This window comes from Hemibagrus wyckioides, linkage group LG10 (assembly GCF_019097595.1).
Source record: "Hemibagrus wyckioides isolate EC202008001 linkage group LG10, SWU_Hwy_1.0, whole genome shotgun sequence".
NCBI classification, from domain to species: domain Eukaryota; kingdom Metazoa; phylum Chordata; class Actinopteri; order Siluriformes; family Bagridae; genus Hemibagrus; species Hemibagrus wyckioides.
Genome location: NC_080719.1, coordinates 9,835,745 through 9,855,885, shown reverse-complemented (window position 1 = coordinate 9,855,885; position 20,141 = coordinate 9,835,745). Strand labels below are relative to the sequence as shown.

Below are 20,141 nucleotides of genomic sequence, written 5' to 3'. Positions count from 1 at the left end.
AGCATCACATCTGGCTTCTCTCTCTCACGGCCACATGAAAAGTAAAGAAAGGAATACTAAAACAGTAAACAAAGTAAGTAAAGAGCTCCTGCTGGTGTATATCGGATCCCGTGGGATCCCAGTCCTGATGCACACCTCCAGTCTAAATGAGATCCAGTCCTGTGAACTATTCAAGCAAGCTTTCTTGGAAACTTTAGTGTGCCTCCCAATCGCATATTTAGTTACATCTGCTTAGAACAATTCATCTTTATCTTTACCCACAAATGCCAATGAATAATGTACTTTTATCAATTTCCTCAACTAATATGTTGATCTATCATTTACTCTTCAGTTCGTTCACCAACATTTCTCCTGTCAGTGAACTGGTAACTTAGTGGTACCGGATCTTAGCTGGAATTCTGCCTCACTGCATGAAAGTATAAGCCCAAATAAATAACCAAGCTCTCCATCACTCGCTCATTTTCATGACTTCTTGTCAGGACAGAGGCGTTGGCTGGGCTCAGCAGAAGAGCCTCTGTCACAGTGACAGAATTCTAGCAGTGCCACGTTGCCCTACCTGGCATAACGTTCCTTATCTGCAGGCATTTGATCATCATCATACCTGCAAACAGAAAGAAAAGAAAGGGAATAAGACATAGTTAGATATAGCAGATGCTTAAAGTAGTAAAAATATGCACTGTATGTATACGTGTGAGTGTGTATATATGCACTATATGTAGGCACGTATGTATTTAGGCATGTAAATACGTTCTGTATATATGTAGGCATGTTGGTATGTAGGTATATATACATACACAAAATAGTTTGTATGTATCGGTGTATATATAGTATGTACTGTATGTGTGTATGAAAAAAATGGACTGAAGAGGTCACAAAAGAATCAATGACACAAAACTAAAAACACAAATCGATTTAAAATGGCTGTATTCCTATTCCACATGATTTTGGTATGTTCCATCCCTAGCTCTGCATTCCATCCGAGACGATGCAGCCCTAAGATGAAGGCATTAAACTGGGCAAATGTGATGTTAGTCACACTACATAAGGGCTAAAGAAGGTAGCATAAGAACAGTGGTCTTTTGCTGTCTCTTAACACATTTAAAGAAGCACCATACACTTTTCTTGGATTGGACAATGCAATGTTTATGTTTTTTTGATTAGCAATTGCATTTGGTTAACAGTCAAAAGAAACCTGAAGAAGTTGTTTAATGTTCTTTTCTTCTTTCATGAGCAGTAGCATGATTACCGTGACAAGGCAATTATTGCAATATTAAAATTTGCGTATTTAATCCTGGCTAATTTTGTCTGCTATAGTTCTGCTGGAGGCTGCATGACTGGGTTGGGGTTATAGCAGTGATACTGGAAGAGAGGAACAGTGCTGAGATTAGCTGTAGCCTGTCCAGCAGAGGGCAGTGTCTCCACTCCAGGGAATTACAGACACACATCCTTTAAAGAGAACATGGGACTGAAAAGAAACAACATGATGAGGCAGAAAAAAAAATACATGATTAAATGGTTTTAAATGACACAAAATCAATCTGCAGAACAGCTGAGAGAGAGACAGAGAGAGAGAGAGAGAGAGAGAGAGAGAGAGACTTGGGGGAAAAACTCAAATAAAATATGATTTAACAGAAGGGATGCAAAATAATAAAAGACAAGACATGATTCATGGTATGTGATGCTAGTGCTGAGGATTTCTTTAAATATGTTTTCATAATGTTGCATTTATGATGAGAAAAATCGAAATGTACTGTAATAATGTCAGTCGAATGTAAAGTTTAAAACAACATATTAATCTGTCGTAAATCAAACCTTGAAAATTTGCTCGGCCCTTCTCCATCTTCATCATCGAAGTCCATCCTGCAAGGAAAGAAATGAAACTGTGTGAACATGTTTTATAAGTACAAAACAAATCTGGTCTGCATTTCTACTTTTTATTAAATGTTAACAAAGATCACTAACATAGAGGGGGTAATTCTGTAATTTACTGTGAACATTTATCAGTTTTAATGGTTCATCTATACAAGTAATTAAAAACATTATACACCGACCAGGCATAACATTATGACCACCTGCTTAATATTGTGTTGGTCCCACTTTTGCCACCAAAACAGCCCTGACCCATCACGCACTGTGTATTCTGACCCCATTCTATCAGAACCAGCATTAACTTCTTCAGCAATTTGAGCAACAGTAGCTCGTCTGTTGGATCGGATCACAAGGGCCAGCCTTCACTCCCCACGTGCCTCAATGAGCCTTGGCCGTCCATGACCCTGTCACCGGTTCACCACTGTTCCTTCCTTGGACCACTTTTGATAGATACTGACCACTGCAGACCGGGAACATCCCACAAGAGCTGCAGTTTTGGAGATGCTCTGATCCAGTGGTCTAGCCATCACAATTTGGCCCTTGTCAAACTCACTCAAATCCTTACGCTTGCCCATTTTTCCTGCTTCTAACACATCAACTTTGAGGACAAAACTTTTACTTGATGCCTAATATATCCCACCCACTAACAGGTGCCATGATGAGGAGAGAATCAGTGTTATTCACTTCACCTGTCAGTGCTCAGAATGTTATGCCTGATTGGTGTACTTTGCCTCATTATCTCAGAAAAGTGTATTCGACACAATCTGAATGAATGGGCAGTAGTAATTGTATAAATGAGTAGTTGTATAAATGAGATAAATGTAAGTTCCTCTGGATAAGGGCATCTGCCAAATGCTGCAAATGTAAATAGATGCGGGACCAAAAAAATCTGTGTACTATTGTGATGTGTTACTACTTCTCATTAAAATAAAAATAAAAAAAATCACATTTTAGATTTAGACTTGTTTTTTTAAGCCAGGCTTGAATCACTGGAACTGGCTGAAACACAAGTCATGCCTCTATTACAGACATGTGCAAACTTTGGATCCGGCACATGAAGTATTTTCATCTGGCTCATCAGAACAACTCTTTGCTGTAATCACAACTTCCAAACTTGAAAATATGAATGTCCCATGAGGACGTGATTGCACAGATTGATTCATTGTGCTGCTGTTTTGAAATATTACAGAGGGCTGTACATCAAATAAACCACTGTGTGCTTCTTTTTTTTTTTTTGCTATCCTAGCCTGCTGTACTAGCTGCTCCTCCACTACATTTCAGTACACTTGCCCAAAAAGAGAACAAAACTCAGAAAGTAGTAGTATCTTCTTCTGAATGCTGAAATTCTTTGTCTACCAGGCAACTAATATTGACAACAACAACAACAACCTGGACATAACAGCTACATTACTATAACAGGGCGTAGTACATCAGCATTAACATTATACTTGCTTGTGTATAAAACAATTAAACCTCTAGATCATGCTCTGTTTATGTACACACACATATGATCCATAGCCGTGTTGCTGTAGTGAAAGTTCAGCAGCATCGTCAATGACTAATAGTGTCACTGCCGCCAGCATGTGGGTGGCTGAAGTGGTTTATCCATGGAAACAGTAACAGAAACATGCATACCAGTGTGTTTTCACAGTTAATGCGATTAATAGGAATAAAAGCAACTGTTCAGATTGAACAGGATGTTCTGAACGCCATATGGCGTGGCAAAACAACAGTCTCAACCTCTTGCAGTGTGTGGCGTCTCAATGTGTGTTGGCTTCAAAACCCAGGCCTAGTGCGGCTTGCTTCTTATTGAACTATTAAACTATGTATGAGTAATTCTCTACACACTGATTAATCCACTGAATCAACCATCTGGATGCAATGTGATTCATTCTTAGATTTTTTTTATTTGAAAATAATTGAATCAAATCATAATTATAATTATGAAACATATGATAAGGATTGGCAAATTGCAGGTCCATGTATCATCTGACACCAATACCGACATCCATACAGTAACACAGCAGTGCATGCTGTCCATCACATCAGGGGTGTTTTGATGATCTGCTTGAAGACGACGTTTTCTCTGTTTATGTGTTGTATCAGTCAACATCACACATTTTCATTGCACCAGTGATGGGCTGTAAGATTTTCTGCAACTAGAGGAGCTATAAAATAAATTCTATGACCCCTAAGTACAAATGTATTTCAAGGGTCAAGGCTCAGAAGAATGAGTGGCCATTTCAACCAGCACCACGAGAGTTTCTCTTCACACTATAGACATTATTCATTTACTTACAAATTTTTTGCAACTTTTTTTTTTTCTGGATTATGGAGGTGTCCTTGGAGTTACATCTTCGTCCTTCGTGTGCTTGGGATGTTGTTCATTTCCTTTCTGAAAATGCATCCTTAATAAAAATTTTCTAACAGGTGTAATGACCTGTGCTTATGACACCCAACACTCCGGTGACTTAGCTGGTTTTAGACCTGCTACGATTGCTGCAGTCTGAATATGATTGTTCCCGGTGTCCCTCACAGCGTTAGTCTGCTTTCAGTCTCACTTTATTCTAGTGCATCTACATTCTTAGGTGATCTTACTTCATTAGAAAAATGCATGGAGAACACAACGCCCTGTGAATCCACACACTTTTTATGTTGTTGTTTATAACCCATGCAGCCACAGTGAGTTTACTGTATATTCATTCAAAGAATTATTTCACTACAGTCTACTGTTATATAATTGTCATATAGGATCTAAAAATGTCATTCGAAAGTGGAACTTTTCACTGGTCAGAAGGTCACCATTTTTTAAGAATGTCGCAAATCTGTTTTAAATTTAACGTAGGATGTAAACAAGATCTTCTCTGTCTGTTCATCACAAGATGTTCTGTCTTAACTGTGTATCATCTCTCTGGTATGATCATGTACAGAAACACACGTCACTGGATAAGCCACAAACAGAGGATCTGTCACAGAAGCAGAGCTCATTCATGTTTTGAAAGCAGAACTACAGAGCAACTGAACTACAAGCCATTTTCACATGTTCATCCAGACTGCTACAGGTTTCGGCTCATTCCAATACTTCCGCATCTAGACCTTGGTCTGCTAGAGGAAGCCCCCTGGTTTAAATAATTCCCTCACAAGTACACAACACGTCACCACTGCTATTGGTAAAACTTTAAAAGCAACAAAAAGATTGGGGAAGCTTTAATGTCCTACAAACTAAACTCGCTTGGTCACGCAAAAAATATCACCCTCAAGCTGTCACTGTCATTGTTGCCATTCCTCCAAGTGGGCCAGCAATTCAGCAGTGTGACATGTGATTGGCTGAATTCATGTTAAGCTTACGTGACGCATGATTAAGCTGCATCCGTTGGCTATTTCAGTGCAAGTCAAGTGTTAAAACAGAAAGTTTTACTTAAGTTGAGTTTTACTGCAAATACAAATCAAATTTGTTTTATTGCCCAACAACCTCTAGTGAATGCTATCCAATGACTATAGAGGCACTACTTCGCTTATATAACAAGGAGGACAAAATTCAAGTAATGCTCTGTGTGTGTGTGTGTGTGTCAAAGCGAGCACATGCATGTCATCAACCTCTTGGCTTGGAAGCTTGGACAGCAGGTAGAAATCGGCTTTGACTAAATAGCTGAGGCTTAGGACAAACTGCTCATCAGGTTAAAGGTATCAGGCGTTTAGCCCTAGCTGGTGCTGATGAGATTTACCGCCACTGAGATCCAACAAACGGCAAGCAGCTCCCTCTGATTCAATTAAGGTTGTTAAATGAAGTGGACGGTTGCTTTATGGTGTCCAGAGCTGGAAGAATTAGAGAGAATGGCTGCATGCTGTAACAATGTAGATTTACTGCAAATTCACTGGACAGACAGCTTCAAATAAAATTAGTGCCAGGAGAATTTCATCTCAGATTTAGCTCAGAGGACACACAGACCACACATGGGGTCGATAGCTGGCTTGACAGTGGACCTGTACGCAGTCTCAGGAGCTTTTCTTTATACATATATGAAATATTAAATGATGGCATGATCAATACAATATGACAGCTGACTGAAATGGCCTCCCTGTTCGAAACCTAAGAGCCAATCATTTGGCTTGAAAATAAATAATCAAGATAATACAGTCCTTCTCGTATTTTCAGTTTTTTTGTTATTACTGCCAAAAGTGCTTGAATTTGTTGTGGTTTGTCAAAATTGGAAAAGCATATTTTTTTGTAAAAACACACTTAAATTGGCAATATTGAAGGAACAGGGTTTTTGGAAGACACATATTTTACTTTATTATGTCAAACGCACATGAACAGAAGAGGGCTTTGGCTGAATGTGTGTTGTGATGACCTCACACGACACAACTTGTCCCAAATCTGCAAAAAATCTGCTTTAATGCAAACTCCTACAAATACAGCATTACGGTAATTTCTGCAACTGCACAAACACAAAGTTCTGGAGGGACTGTCTAATATAATTACAGCACACTGGTTCCAAATCATGGCTGTCTGATCAACACACATCGCGGCATAGTCATTGTCACTGAGCTCAAAAACTAAGAGACAAGTTACTCACCCTGTCGATCTCCTCTTGCCCCCTCGTCCTGGCATGTTGCCCCCCATTCTCACCTGCCCTGCACCCACAACAGCACCTGCCATGGTCACCGGTCCAGGAAGATCTGTGCCCATCTCTGAAGCAGACATAATGAAGACACAGCATTAAACAGTCATACAGTATATTCACAACATATTTCCATTACTCTGGAAATAAAAATATGTTAGCTAGTGATGAGAGGTAGGTAAAGTCTTATTGCTCCTGGTGTTTAGCTCTTTGACAGATTTCTGGCTGAAATCCTGCAGGCTTGCATTAATGCCATAGAGACTGGTGGACATGGCAGCACTACAGAAACAATTTCAGGTATGCTGCTAAAATGAATATCGTTTCAATGCACAAACAGCTAAGTGCGTATAAATGACCGAGAAACAGTTATTCTTTAAACAGAACATACACTGATCAGCCATAACATTATGACCACTGACAGGTGAAGTGAAGAACACTGATTATCTCCATCATAGCACCTGTTAGTGGGTGGGATAGCACAAGGCAAAAATGTTTCAGGAATGGTTTGATGAGCACAACAACGAGTTTGACTTAGCTTCCAAATTCCCCAGATCTCAATCCAATCGAGCATCTGTGGGATGTGCTGGACCAACAAGTCCGGAAGCACCACCTCACAACTTAAAGGACTTTAGGGATCTGCTGCCAAAATCTTGGTGCCAGATACCACTGCACACCTTCAGGGATCTAGTGGAGTCCATGCCTTGACAAGTAAGGGCTGTTTTAGCAGCAAAAGTGGGACCAATACAATATTAGGCAGCAGGAATACAATATTAGGATGCACGAATACTCGACAGAGCATGCGGTAGAGTATTCAACAGTTAAAACATATCTGCAACAAGCATGTGCTCTAATTACATATGCTAGCTGGAGGCACTGTACCCCCTCTCCATGACCCCCCCCCCAAACACCCCCCACCATACCCCCACTAAGAAACAGCGTTAACACCACTGTTCGCATGTATGTAGTGCATGCTCAGACACACTGATCACAGACTAAACTACTGTTCTGGGAAAAATATTGACAGCTCTAACGTAACATACACATGCAGGAGTCACAGAACAGCTCACACTGCTGCACTGCCTCAGGTCAAAAGCAACTAATGAGGCCATCCAAGTCTACCCCTTGCCTCCGAATGCACAAAATCCCCATTAATATTTTATGTGGTGTGTATTTGAATTTTCCAGACTCATAATATATACACAGGCACGAGCAGACCGATATTCACTCTCCAGGTTTAAATTTCAGGTTTCATGTGAGCACTTGTTCGCGTTGCACCTCATCAGCTCAAATAATACAAAAAATCCCTTACAAACACACAGATACTTCAGTTGTTCAGTGTTGGGTCTCTTGCATGCCAGTGTGTTTGCAAGTTTAAGTCTAAATTAGAGGGAAATTGATACACTCGGTTCATTTGGCTTGGCTGCACATGGCACATAATTAAAAGAACCAACCAAAGAATATCCTCATTGAGGAATGACTTTCTCATTGCAACAAACAGCAGTGGAGTTCAGAGAGAAGGAAAGAGAGTGAGAGAGAGTGTGAGAGACAGAGAGAGAGAGACAGATTGAGAGAGAGAGAGAGAGACAGAGAGAGAGAGACAGAGAGAGAGAGAGACACAGAGAGAGAGAGACAGAGAGAATGACAGAATGTCGATAAATCAGACACTCACAGACCCGTTGTTTCAGTCCGCACCCGAGTGTGAGTGCCGAGTTCCAACTGCAGAAGTGGAAAGCACACCAGGGTTCGATTCAAAATGACAAATTTCCATGCATATCTGCTCACCTTGGCTGAAAAAGGAAAATCAGCCAAAACTATACAGCAGTTTAGACTAATAATTAAATAAACATTGTGCACCTTTACATGGCATAAGGAAACAATTTATTTGCTTAAAGTTGTGATAAACAACTACAGCCTACTTGCAATTATTGATCTGGTATTAGTCTGGTATGTTTCTTCACTAAACGTGGGCAAGATGCGCCTACATTCACAGAAAGAGGTCATTGAAGGCACACAGAAATTAAGCAACCACAGACCTTCTCCAGAGCATGACGACAAACATCTAAGAATTTCATGTAGCCGCTGCTAACCGTTTCCAACCATTAAATAACCGTTTCAGACTTTCAGACAGAGTATGCCAGACAGAGTAGGCTCTAAGAAGCTCATTGTCTTACCCGCCTGAAACTGGTGCACAGCAGTGCAGACTGCCAACTATCAGACTTCAACATTCTGCAGTGTGTAACAGAGAGACAGACCCGAGCTGAGAATATTCACAGAGCCGTGAAGAAGCATTCACTGGATGTTAAACAAATTCAGTTTCCAGGATTCGTTATAAGCCTTCACTAAGGATTGACAGAAAGCATCAAACACTGTAATACTTATGGCTGGGCAATATATGACACAATAAGACTGAAATATATGACATAATGTGAAGATTTCTGTTATAAACATGCTATAGATTGCGATATACACTGCACGTAAACGTTAGCTACCAAGCTGCAGACAAAACAGTAGCCTTGCATTTAAAAGAACCTGTGAGTCTACAAACATTTAGTACTTTCAAATTATAATAAATTAAAAACATTATTAAAAATGAATGAGTCAAATAAGGAAAAGGAGAACAAGTTGTGTCCAAGTTTTTTTTTTTAAAAAAAGGATCTGAGATACAAAAAATATATCTGACTAGCTAATTTTAATCAATCAATTTTAGCTTAAAAATTAAGATATTAAAATGCCTTTTTATATAAAATAATAATAATAATAATAATAATAATAATAATAATAATAATATTACATTAGTAAAATCAATATTTTAACCATCATATTGCCCAGTGTTACTAGCAACAGGTAGAATCTGCCTGGCAACACTACACTAAACTTATGAGCTAGATGCCTAGCTAGCAAATATTAGCTAACACTAGCCATTTGCTAAACTGCTAATATTCCCTCCAACATCATATCTCACTGTACTGTCCACCATCTATGGTTTTTTTTATTCAGTCCTTCCAGGATTTCAGGATTTCACGATTGCATATATTAACACAAAATCAAGCCCCACAGTATACAGTGGAGCTTACCACAGAATTTTCACCAGATTTTGGCCAAGACGCTGTGACAATGACAAGACAATGTGATGTCATTACAACACGCATTCAGCAAAGCCTTCAATTCAAGTGCGTCAAACATGAGTCCAGTTATCATAGAAAGTAATTGTATACAAGTCTTCACTGGTAGTAGTTTAAAAGAAGAAGCCTGTGCTTGCAATTTTGCCAATTTAAGTAGTTTTCCAGAAAAAAGAGCTTCATTAAATTCAAGGACTTTTGGCAGCAACAACCAGAAAAAAACTCCTGGAGAGACTGATTAGGTGAAACTAGCTGTATAATCGTAATCATCTGAAACAGACACACCAAAACACCAAACACATTGCCTGTGCTTTCTGATTTCTCAGTGCGCTCCACATCTTCCTGACCTCCCCGAGATCCTCAGGTCAAACTCATTAATACGTCTTGTGAGATTGAAAGGTGTGGACGGCTTCCTGTCTCCTTTTCATTCACCTCTGCCCTGACCCCCCAACCCCGCTCCCCGCCTCCACTTTCCATTCCTCTGGCAATTATAATAACGCGAGGCCTTGTCCTGTCCTCAGCAGAGCCGGAACGGAGCGCTCTCTCACATGCGCTCCCTCAGGTCTTCTCCCATAGATCAGGGTCATTGTTCATGCGGAGAGAAACGTGAACTCCGGTGGGAGCGCATGATGATATTCCCAACGAAATCAAAATGCATGGTTCTCTCTCTGTCTCCTCTGTGAATCGCTAATGATCACAGCTTCATTATAAAAAAAACTGCTTCGGGAATAGAGTGTCAGAGCTGACTGACAGTATTTTTCTCCAGGAAAAAAGCACCAGTCTAGCGACGGAGCAAGAGATGGATATGTGATCCAGATCAATGCCGTGTCGAGGCGTTTTCACATTAGCCACAATTACAGTGTCCAGAATCAATTACAAGCTTGTCTGGTGGAGAGTGTCATCTATTAGCACTTGTATATTATTTACTTAATTATACTTGCTTTACTACGTTTGCGCAACATTGATCAATGTTTCGGAGAAGCCTATATTTGCTAATATACCAGCCTCCAAATGTACATATTCAAAACATTGCATGTAGCTTGTCTGCTAGCCGTTTGTTAAAGTAGCTTGTTTGCTAAAAAGACACCAGCATCTTTTTATTCTCATTAACCTTTCCTTTAATGCAAAGTTTTCCAACGTTTCTAACCATCTGACCCCCTTCTATCTAATTATTTTGCCTCAACTACCCCCGGAGATACCAAACGTCAAGTGAATCTTTACATGTTGAACAGGTTTCTTTTACTCCTATACAGTTTCTGTAAAGCCTGTTCTTCTGTAAAGCTACACAAGCTCACCTTGTTTGCTCACCAGGTTTTCATGTTAAAAGTTTATTTAAGAAAAGCTAGCCTCACTAGACGTTCATTAGAAAGCTGCTTCAAACACACCTCACATTTGAGACAGGACTTGGCCTTGTAGCTGGACATGCGCTTAAATCATGAGCTTTTTTGTCTTATTTGCACTTGGATACTTCTCCTCTTGACATTTTCTTTTACAAAATGGTTGACATTTTAAGTCATTTTCTAATGATTTTTGTTTTTAGATACGAATAATAATTCAGCTCAGTTATTTACGTTTAACTCTCACATGCTAAAAATTACCGGCACGTGGCGTGAACCATAGAATCATCCTTTAGCACTTATGCTTTACTTATGAGGCTGCTGTAAAATACATCATAAACAGCAAACGGACATATTGCGAATTAATGAACATGTTACCATACTGTCCCATACTTTTTCTTTTTTTTTTAAATATTTTTTCTTAACATTTTCTTAACGTTACTTGTTCAAATGAATTCTGATAAGAGCTCTTTTCAAACACTCTCAGGCCTTTGGGTAAAGAGTGCAAATCCCAACTCTTTTGTTTATAACGTTACACAAGCTGCCGGGCCTTTCAGAAAGAAAGCTTCAGACGGTCAGCAAACAGTAGCTAATCAATAATATCTAGAATCTCAAGCCACAGCCTTGGAGCAATGTTCACAACAGGACCGCACGCGCTTAATGTTTGAGATGGTGTGTGCCGAGGTCTCCGGGTTGCTCGGGCCGAGCTGGCAGACGCGAGCTGGCTGACTTTTAAACACAGTGTCCTTCAGTCCCCCTGTCGACGGCTGACTCTTCCCAGAATGCTCCTGCGCATTCCTAATCGTGCTCGCCGGCTGGGGGCCTCGGCCAGGTGCTAATAACACTCGCATTCTTTATTCATCCTGCATCATTTGCATTTCCAATGAGCTGGTGCGGGAAAAAAAACCCACCCCGTTAATGGTTTCAACAAAATGGGTAAAACAGAGGATGCTTTCTAATCACGTTTTTTTTTCTTCCCCCAACCTTGTTTTTTTCTGCTTTTTCCCCCATTGATATCATCTGGTGACAGAGTTAAAGTGCAAATATTCTCCTGTCTCATACTATACACATCTGTATGACACAAATCCATTTTTCTAGTCCAAAGATCATTTGCATATATTATATAAATAGTTTATGATAACCATGCTCGTTTCTTTGCTGCTCATAAAGGAGAAAATTACAAATTAAATGCAAATCTGTCATCCAGGATAACAGCTCACATTACGATCAATCAAGATTCATTTCTCCTTCGATAATGATTTTTATGATTATTAAACTGTTTTTGTAATAATAGGCAAATATTTTTTCTCCCTGACCCAAGAGTATGTGTTTCTAATTTACTTCATATAGTTTATTGCATATATAAAAGTGAAATTTATATCCACATCACTGACCTTCAATTATCTGCCAAGTTTTAATATCACACATGTTATGTAATAAGAAAATGTAGGGGGAAAAAAAAGACACGATTCTTCTTCTGTTACTGATTTTCCTTTTACTCTGAACGGTAAAATTAATGTTTTCTCACCCTCATCTGTCTCACAGTTTTGGACACGGCCAATTTCTACCCCTTGACTACGACTAACCACCTGCAAACTGAGCCAAGGACATGGCTAAATGCTGCAAAGAAGCCTTGTGTTCGAAAGATTTGGACAAAAATAAAGAGGAGGATGAAACCTACAAAATGGTTTCAACTAGTTACTGATAATGTATTCAGAGTGACTGTGTTCTTTGTGCCTGAGTGATTTTATGATATTCCTTGGTACACTTTTTTAGTTTTTAAACGTCCCCATTTCAGCCGAATAACGAAAGAATTTTTTTCTTCTTTTCTTTTTCTTTATCTCTTTCGGTTCAATCATAATCACGTGTAGTAAGAAAACAAACCGAAAGTATCAGCTATTCCTCTGATTTGGACTTGATTAGCACCCAGACCCACAGATGTTAAAGTACCCTGGCTACACATTGCTATAGATTGCATCATTAGAATTTGAGCTCACGAATTCGACTGCACTCTAACCATGTCGAAGTATAAATATAAAACGAAAGAAATGTTCTGTTGGAAGGGGATGTTGGAAGATTGCCTTACAAAAAAAGAAAGAAAAAAATCTAACACGAAAGCTACTTTACCATGAAATATCTCATATCTGGCTGGACTTGTGTTCAGCAACTTCTTCTCCACGCCCTGTAAAACTCTTTTTGGGAAATATGGCTGTGTCGCTCTAAAAGAAAACGACCTCCGAAAGATCGATATAACAGAAATGTCCCGTGGTGATGGAGAACTTTAATCCATGTGCGGGTGTTTCATTTTCTGCTTCATGTGTTCCTTATGCCTACTAGTCAGCCTACACTTATCGACATAGCCCCAGGATACATGCAGCCTTCTCGTGCTCTAAAACACTTCTAATAAATGATTAGATCTTCTGAAGACTCATGTACTATAAAGGTCTGCAGCACAAATGGCAGATGGCAAGAATAAAGAAAATGCGAAATGCGATGTTTGCTACATGACAACAGCCCAATAGCTATATCTGTTAAGTTAATAATAAAAGTGACTACTTACACTGGTTCATTACCTTTTTCATGCTTTCACTTTTTAATACAGTAAGGAGAATCATATAACAGGAAGAGAAGAGAGTGCAGGCTTACACTGCAAAAAATATGATCATATATTTAGCAACTTAAAATATCTTCAATCTAGTCCAATTTATCTACTATTTTCTATTACAAGATTACAATAATCCAAATCAAATATACGATTATTGATCCTACATCTAGACATCCTTCACTATTTTTAAGCTTTCAATTTTTTCATTCTATAATAATCTGCCTATATAAAAAGAAAATTTAAGAATAGTCAAATATGCTTAGAAACAGGTTTAATAATCTCAGATTTGTTTTACTTTATTCTGATAATAAGTATTCGTAGATACATGTGACTAGACTCAAGAAATTTTAACTTGCATTTTTTGCAGTTTAGTCATGACAATTTACAGTTTTGATAAAGTGTGATTAAAAAAAACTGTGAATTTCTGACACTGCGAAGTCGATCATGATCGGCCCGATTTCTTTTTTCTCAGGCTGCAAGCTTTATATTAAAACACTCGTTCTAATATTTTATGATAGTATAGAAGACCGATTTTAGAAACGTGTGTATTTGGCATTTTTGAGTCTCCAGTGTCAGTGTGTTTTATAACATAATGCTAGGTTCACACATACAGAGATTGTATCGCTGCAAGTTGCCCATAGCTATGCGTCAGTATGCCATGGTTACCATAGTAATAACATTTATTAATGGGTGATGCAGCTAGCTTTCCAAATCAGTTTTCTTGCCTTGTCATACGAGATGAAGGAGAAGTGCTTTTTGTCATGGATCATATGCGCTCTAGTCTTTATTCCCACTGGGAGTCGCTGAACCAAGTCCGTCTATGTATGCAAGGAGTTAAACTTTTCTCAACTACATCGGCAATGGCTGCTGTCGCTCATGTCACAGGAAGTCGTCAGCTCTCATTGAAAATTCACTGGTCACTTTGTTGCTGCTAGTCGCTGTATGCATGAATGTGGCATGAGGCATATTTAATGCTAAAAAGTTCAGATGTAAGCTACAACTGGTCAAATACATGCAACACACCACCGCGTCATTATTTTCCTATAACTGCACGTCCTGTCTGGTTTTATTCTATACATATTGTATGAAGAATTATCGACATATGTCTTATGAAAAACTTTTTGAACTGTCTTTTATATTTATATGCTCTTCGATCAGTAGGAATCAGTAGTGTTTCGGGCAAACTGGGCATAGAATCTTTTTTAAGTTTAAATGAATCCAGTCTAAATAAAGGACCCTTTCATCCTCTCGTCTGCAGTTTGATTCTGTTCATCCATCCACCTGTTATATTTCCAAACTGTTGTCAATGTTAGAATGTGCTTCATATTACTAAAATGGAAAGAAGTCTTGCATCATTTTTAAGTCTTTTTTTTGGATTTGGATTAAAGAGCACCAGCAAAGAAGACCTCACATGCATACAGCAAGATGCCAAAGAAAGAATAAATAAATTACTTAGAATTCAGAATTGGGCAACAGTGTCAGTGTTGATTTTAGAAAACTGGAGTAAATGCTCCTCAGCAAAAATAGGCAGCAGGCGGTGAACCTCGTCAGTGTCCCGGGTCAACACACGGCTCATGCTGATTAGCCTGAACGCACTGCAATCAACCTGGCTGCCACAAGCTGAACAGACAGCTCCAGAATGCTCAGCACTTCTGCATTTGTGTTGGATTGCACTCATGCTTGAAACAATCCACAACCCGAGTTAGAAAGTTCTAACACTTTTGCACTTTTTTATAGACTCAAAATTCATTAGCATCCAGAGCTTGATCAAGGGTGAAAGCTGTTTGAAATCCGAGTGCAGTCCTGGAAACCAATCTCTAAGCTCATAAAAATGGTGGTTTGGGGTTTGTTTTAAGGATTGGGCAGGAGTACCAGGTTTTATGGTGGTGTAGGATGGTATGTTGTGGTCTATAGACTTTGGTCTGTGGTCTGTACTTTGGTCTGTGGTCTGTACTTTGTTGCTATAATTAAAATAAAATAATAATAAAACCCTTACTTTAATGGTTTACATTTTTATTTTGAATTTCAAAAGTACTCATTACAAATGCCAAAGGTGTAAATAACTGTATGCTATACAACAATAGAATAGGGCTTCTTTATTTCAGCTTAGCATCCAATCAAGTAGAACAATATAAAAATAAAAAGTGCTCCAACATCATTTCATCACTCGCTGTGACCTTCTCATGCTACACAACGTAGTTAGCACTATCGCTATCTGTGTGTGTTTGAAGATAGCTAATCCCCCATTGTGGAACTTGAGGCTATTCATTCCTTCGTTAAAATATGCTAAAGTGGGCAAATATGTGGTGTCTGCTTTGCCTCTGTTGAAGGCATGAATTTAATCTAAATCATCTTTTGCTAACAATAACTGACATAGCCTGCTAATTTCAGGTTAGACTAGCACTGATTCCAGTAGCTAGCATAACCGGCTAAGCAGTGAATTAGATTGAAGTTCATGGTAAATATGGTGGAATTACAGAGACTGAATAATGTATTTCAGGCAAAATGACAACTGATGTTGAACAAATATCTTCTAAGAGTTACTTTTATTAGTAACTTTTATTCTTTCACCTGAATACATTTTCCCTGGATACTTCAAATTTGGACTTTTACCCCCTAAAGTACACTTTCTAAATACTTTGTCCATTTCTAGCATATGGAAAAGATGACTTTCTGACTACAGATTTCTCAATTACGGTTTGACTAGTAAATATTTACCGTCGTGCACCGTCTAGACAACAGACATGGAACAGTTAAAATGTCCTCAGTTAGTGGTTTATCACCTCAGTCCATCAGACCTCGTTTATCTGCCCTGTATGCGGATATTATCCTTAATTGGTAACTGATCTGTGTAATGTTTGCTATTATCCATAGATTTTAGATATGTGAAAGTGCAGGAAGGAAATGGGAACCAGTTTTTGTAATATATAAAAGCTAACACACAAAATCACACAAAAAAAAGGCTGTATTGATCTGTTTTGGATTCTACAGTTGTTATATCACTGCCAGATCTCTGTATTAGACAAAAATAGGACTGGCCTACACAGACGCCTCCGTCATCGTGACTATCCTGGCATACAGAATGATAATAAGTCAGAGCTGAATAATCAGAGGCACAGTCAGTGTATAAAAGAAGAGGAATTTTCATCTAATTAGACCACATTCATCTCTCTGTTCCTTTCCATTCAAAAGTGGTTCTCTGGCAGTCCTGGGATTTTACCCGACAACACTACGGTCTAGCAGGCAAACCTTATTTCAGATTCTTCACTGCTTTCACACGTTCTCTTCGTTTCATTCACCGTGAGTTGAATCAGGTGCGTTAATGTGTTAGCTGAACTGCAGCCAACAGAGCCTCCTTTCTTTATAAATCCAGACGCGTGGCACTTTGCCACACCACCACATATCAACCCAGAAAGTTGTCACATATACAGTTGTTACTGCTGGATAATTATCTAAAAAAATCCAAGGATCTACTCACAAAAAGGCATGTGCGTGACATGTAGGTTTTACCCAATCTGTACTTCTGAGCAAATGAAACTTTTCCTCAACATATGGTGCTTTACAATCCAAACGTAGAACTTCTTTGTGAACATATTTACATTTGTTCATTTGGCAGAAGTACAACTCAGGAAGAATCAAAGCCAAGAGCAGAAGCTGAGCAGGGCTTTTTCTTTTTTTTGGAGCAGGATTTGCTCAAAGGCCCAGCAGTGGTTCTCTTGATGTAATGGGATTTGAACTCAACACAATATTTATAAACTGTTACGCCACAGCATCGTTTTAATAATCAAACTGTTAGGTTAGAAGGTGTTGATTAATTTCTTACAACAGCAGGTCAGACAATAGTTGCTGGCTATAATCTTAATAACAAGCGTATATGAACTTGCTCTCATTATCATTTCACATGAGCTAAGTCTAATGATAAGCAGATTAAAAACGTGAAAACTTTTAAACATTAATATGGTGAAGAGGGTGTTTATTTACTTCTTTAGAAGAACGGTCCAAGGTCAATGCATTGTAATGCTGAAGTTTTCCACAATGGCTGATGGAAAGGATTGACTGTTTATGTCTCTATTAAATAAGTGACAACAGAAACTAACCTTTTTCTTGGACATTATGCAACATTAAACTTAACTGTAAATGGTTAGTTAATGATGTGGCGATCTTTAATAGCTTGTTATTTAACTGTAATCACTGGAAAATTGCTGTGGTATGAGGGAAAACTTTTTTGTTGGTGGTGATAATTTATCTAATACTTTTTACTAATTTACTGACACTTGTTCCTAGATTAAACGATACTTTATTACATATGCAAACTTACTTATCAGCTTTCTATCTTATAATTATAAAACAATTCATATAGAGGTTAACTGATGCCATAAGACATTCTCTCTGGTTGGGTTGCCAGATTGGGAGTGTTGGGGTGATAGTTACAGACTTTCAGCGAGTTACCGTGGTCAATGTGAAGGTCAGTAGCATTGTAATGGTAGACAGATTTAGTTTGAAATATATATTCATTCATAATCTGATTAGGTTTAAGTGTAATTGGTCAAGTAGGATTTTAAAACACTCCTCTCCAACCTGGCAACCCCTGGGTTCCTCCGGTTCAGCCATGGTGTGCGTTACATGCAGCTTCTCTGTGTTCAAGATGCAATCAACAGGCAAAACAAGAGGCAAACCTTTAAATCTCCCCCGTGCAAAAGTCCAAGACTGAGTTTTAAGAACAACACGAGCGAAAAACACATGAATGTAACAGTAAGTTTGGCTGCATTGATACAAAGAGGACGGAATCAAATCACAGCACGTACCGCCTCGCGTGCAAATCAATTCAGCATCTAATTTGCATTACCAAAATAAAGCAAAGCATGAATGAAGCCTGCTGCGTGTTACATACACCCAGAATAGAGGGATCACGTTTTTGCCACGGCATATTAGTAAACAAGATAGAAATAACATCCATTTGAAGGCTGAAATACAGCACAGTGCTGTAAAGGCTCCGTGGGGGAAGGGGGATGCTGGCGCTCAGAGCCGTAATAACGCCGCAGCTTTGCTCCCTTTTGTTTCTAAACACGTTTAAATGGCGAACCGAACTCTGTTCCCCTCAATCGCGAACCTTTTTCGACACAAGAACGCACCGAAATTGTGACTTACCGGACGGATTAACAGCGGCGGGTGTTGCCATATCGCCTCTATGGGAAAAACAAAAACGACACCAGTGATGGGCGAATTGCGAACGAACCGTTTTCCTTATGAACGACTCACATATGCGAGTCGATTCAAGGGAATCGATTCTCACTCACGAATGAACCAAAAGCTTTGTTGCCTCTTGTCTATTATAAATATACACCCCCCCATCATGACACTATTTTTGGCTTATCAGATACAGTTTAGTCATGCAGTTATATTAAGTTAAAATGATCAATGTTACAATTTTTTTTTTAATTTTTTTAAATCTATCTATCTATCTATCTATCTATCTATCTATCTATCTATCTATCTATCTATCTATCTATCTATCTATCTGTCCATCTAAAATGTGCTGGTCCATATGTTTACAATACAGGTGCTCAAAGCCCTTCTTTAACCCCCTTTCCTGTGAAATAAAATCTAAGGGGCCCCTTAGTACAGATTTATTTTGCAAACAGTTTCCAACTATTTACTCACTATTCAAATGTGTATAATGATATTATAACAATTATATTATCACAGCCCCCATGGCCATGCTTAACAGACTCATCCTAATCCAGCAACAAGTAAGTAAGTGTTGTATTATGTTCCTGGATGAAATGATCTAGACTGGTGTAAGAAAACTGATCAAGGTAACTCTTATCTCTCTCTCTCTGGATTAGGGTTGTATATTCAATGCCTCTAATCTGTATCTGTATATGTGTCTGTTTTGTGCTAGAATTATTTATGTCAGAATTTTGATTTTAACCCAAAGTCTGTGTAGCGCCTGAGCCCTAAGAAATTAAAATAAAATGACATTAAATATTAACTCTACCACTAGAAGAACACTGGTAAAAAAAAAAAAAACCAGAGGCAGAACCACAAGCCCTGTCAGCATTATCTGAAAGTTACTCAACCTCAGCTATATCCCTCAACAGATAACTTTTTGTACCTGTTCACAATATTTTCTGTCAGATTTGGTTGGTTCTATTTCCTAAAACATAAACAAAATAGCAGTCCAATTTAAACCACCAAGATTCTGACCAGGCTGTTAATAAAGATGAGTGAATGAACACTAAATACATCACAACACTAAATTGCATCTATCTATCTATCTATCTATCTATCTATCTATCTATCTATCTATCTATCTATCTATCTATCTATCTATCTATCTATCTATCTATCTATCTATCTATCTATCTATCTATCTATCTATCTATCTATCTATCTAGTCTGTCTATCTATATTAGTGAAAGCGGTTGTTCTTTGTCCACAAGCTTCATATATGACCAGCATGAAAGTAAAAGCTTCCTGCTCACATGAGTTTTTGTTATGGCCTGCAGGGTCCCAGTCCCAAAGCACACCAACTTCCTGTTAGTATCCGTCTGTTTATTTGTTTTAGAGCACGTTATCTGCTCAGTCT

The 20,141-nt window shown here is 38.6% G+C and overlaps 1 protein-coding gene across 4 annotated transcripts in view; it reads right to left on the bottom strand.

Moving 5' to 3' along the window:
• Positions 1 to 18,814, bottom strand: part of arnt2 (aryl-hydrocarbon receptor nuclear translocator 2) — a 101,008-nt gene extending 82,194 nt beyond the window's left edge. For 2 of the 4 annotated variants that reach the window (XM_058400844.1, XM_058400845.1), the window contains exons 1-4: positions 18,701 to 18,814; positions 6,447 to 6,561; positions 1,813 to 1,860; positions 557 to 601 (exon numbers count right to left, since the gene is read on the bottom strand). In XM_058400844.1, the coding sequence (XP_058256827.1) occupies positions 557 to 601; positions 1,813 to 1,860; positions 6,447 to 6,561; positions 18,701 to 18,731 (239 nt within the window). In that variant the 5' untranslated portion in view covers positions 18,732 to 18,814. The remainder of the gene's footprint in view (positions 1 to 556; positions 602 to 1,812; positions 1,861 to 6,446; positions 6,562 to 18,700) is intronic. The other 2 variants (XM_058400847.1, XM_058400848.1) reach the window with 1 other exon arrangement.
• Between the last annotated feature and the right edge of the window lie 1,327 nt (positions 18,815 to 20,141).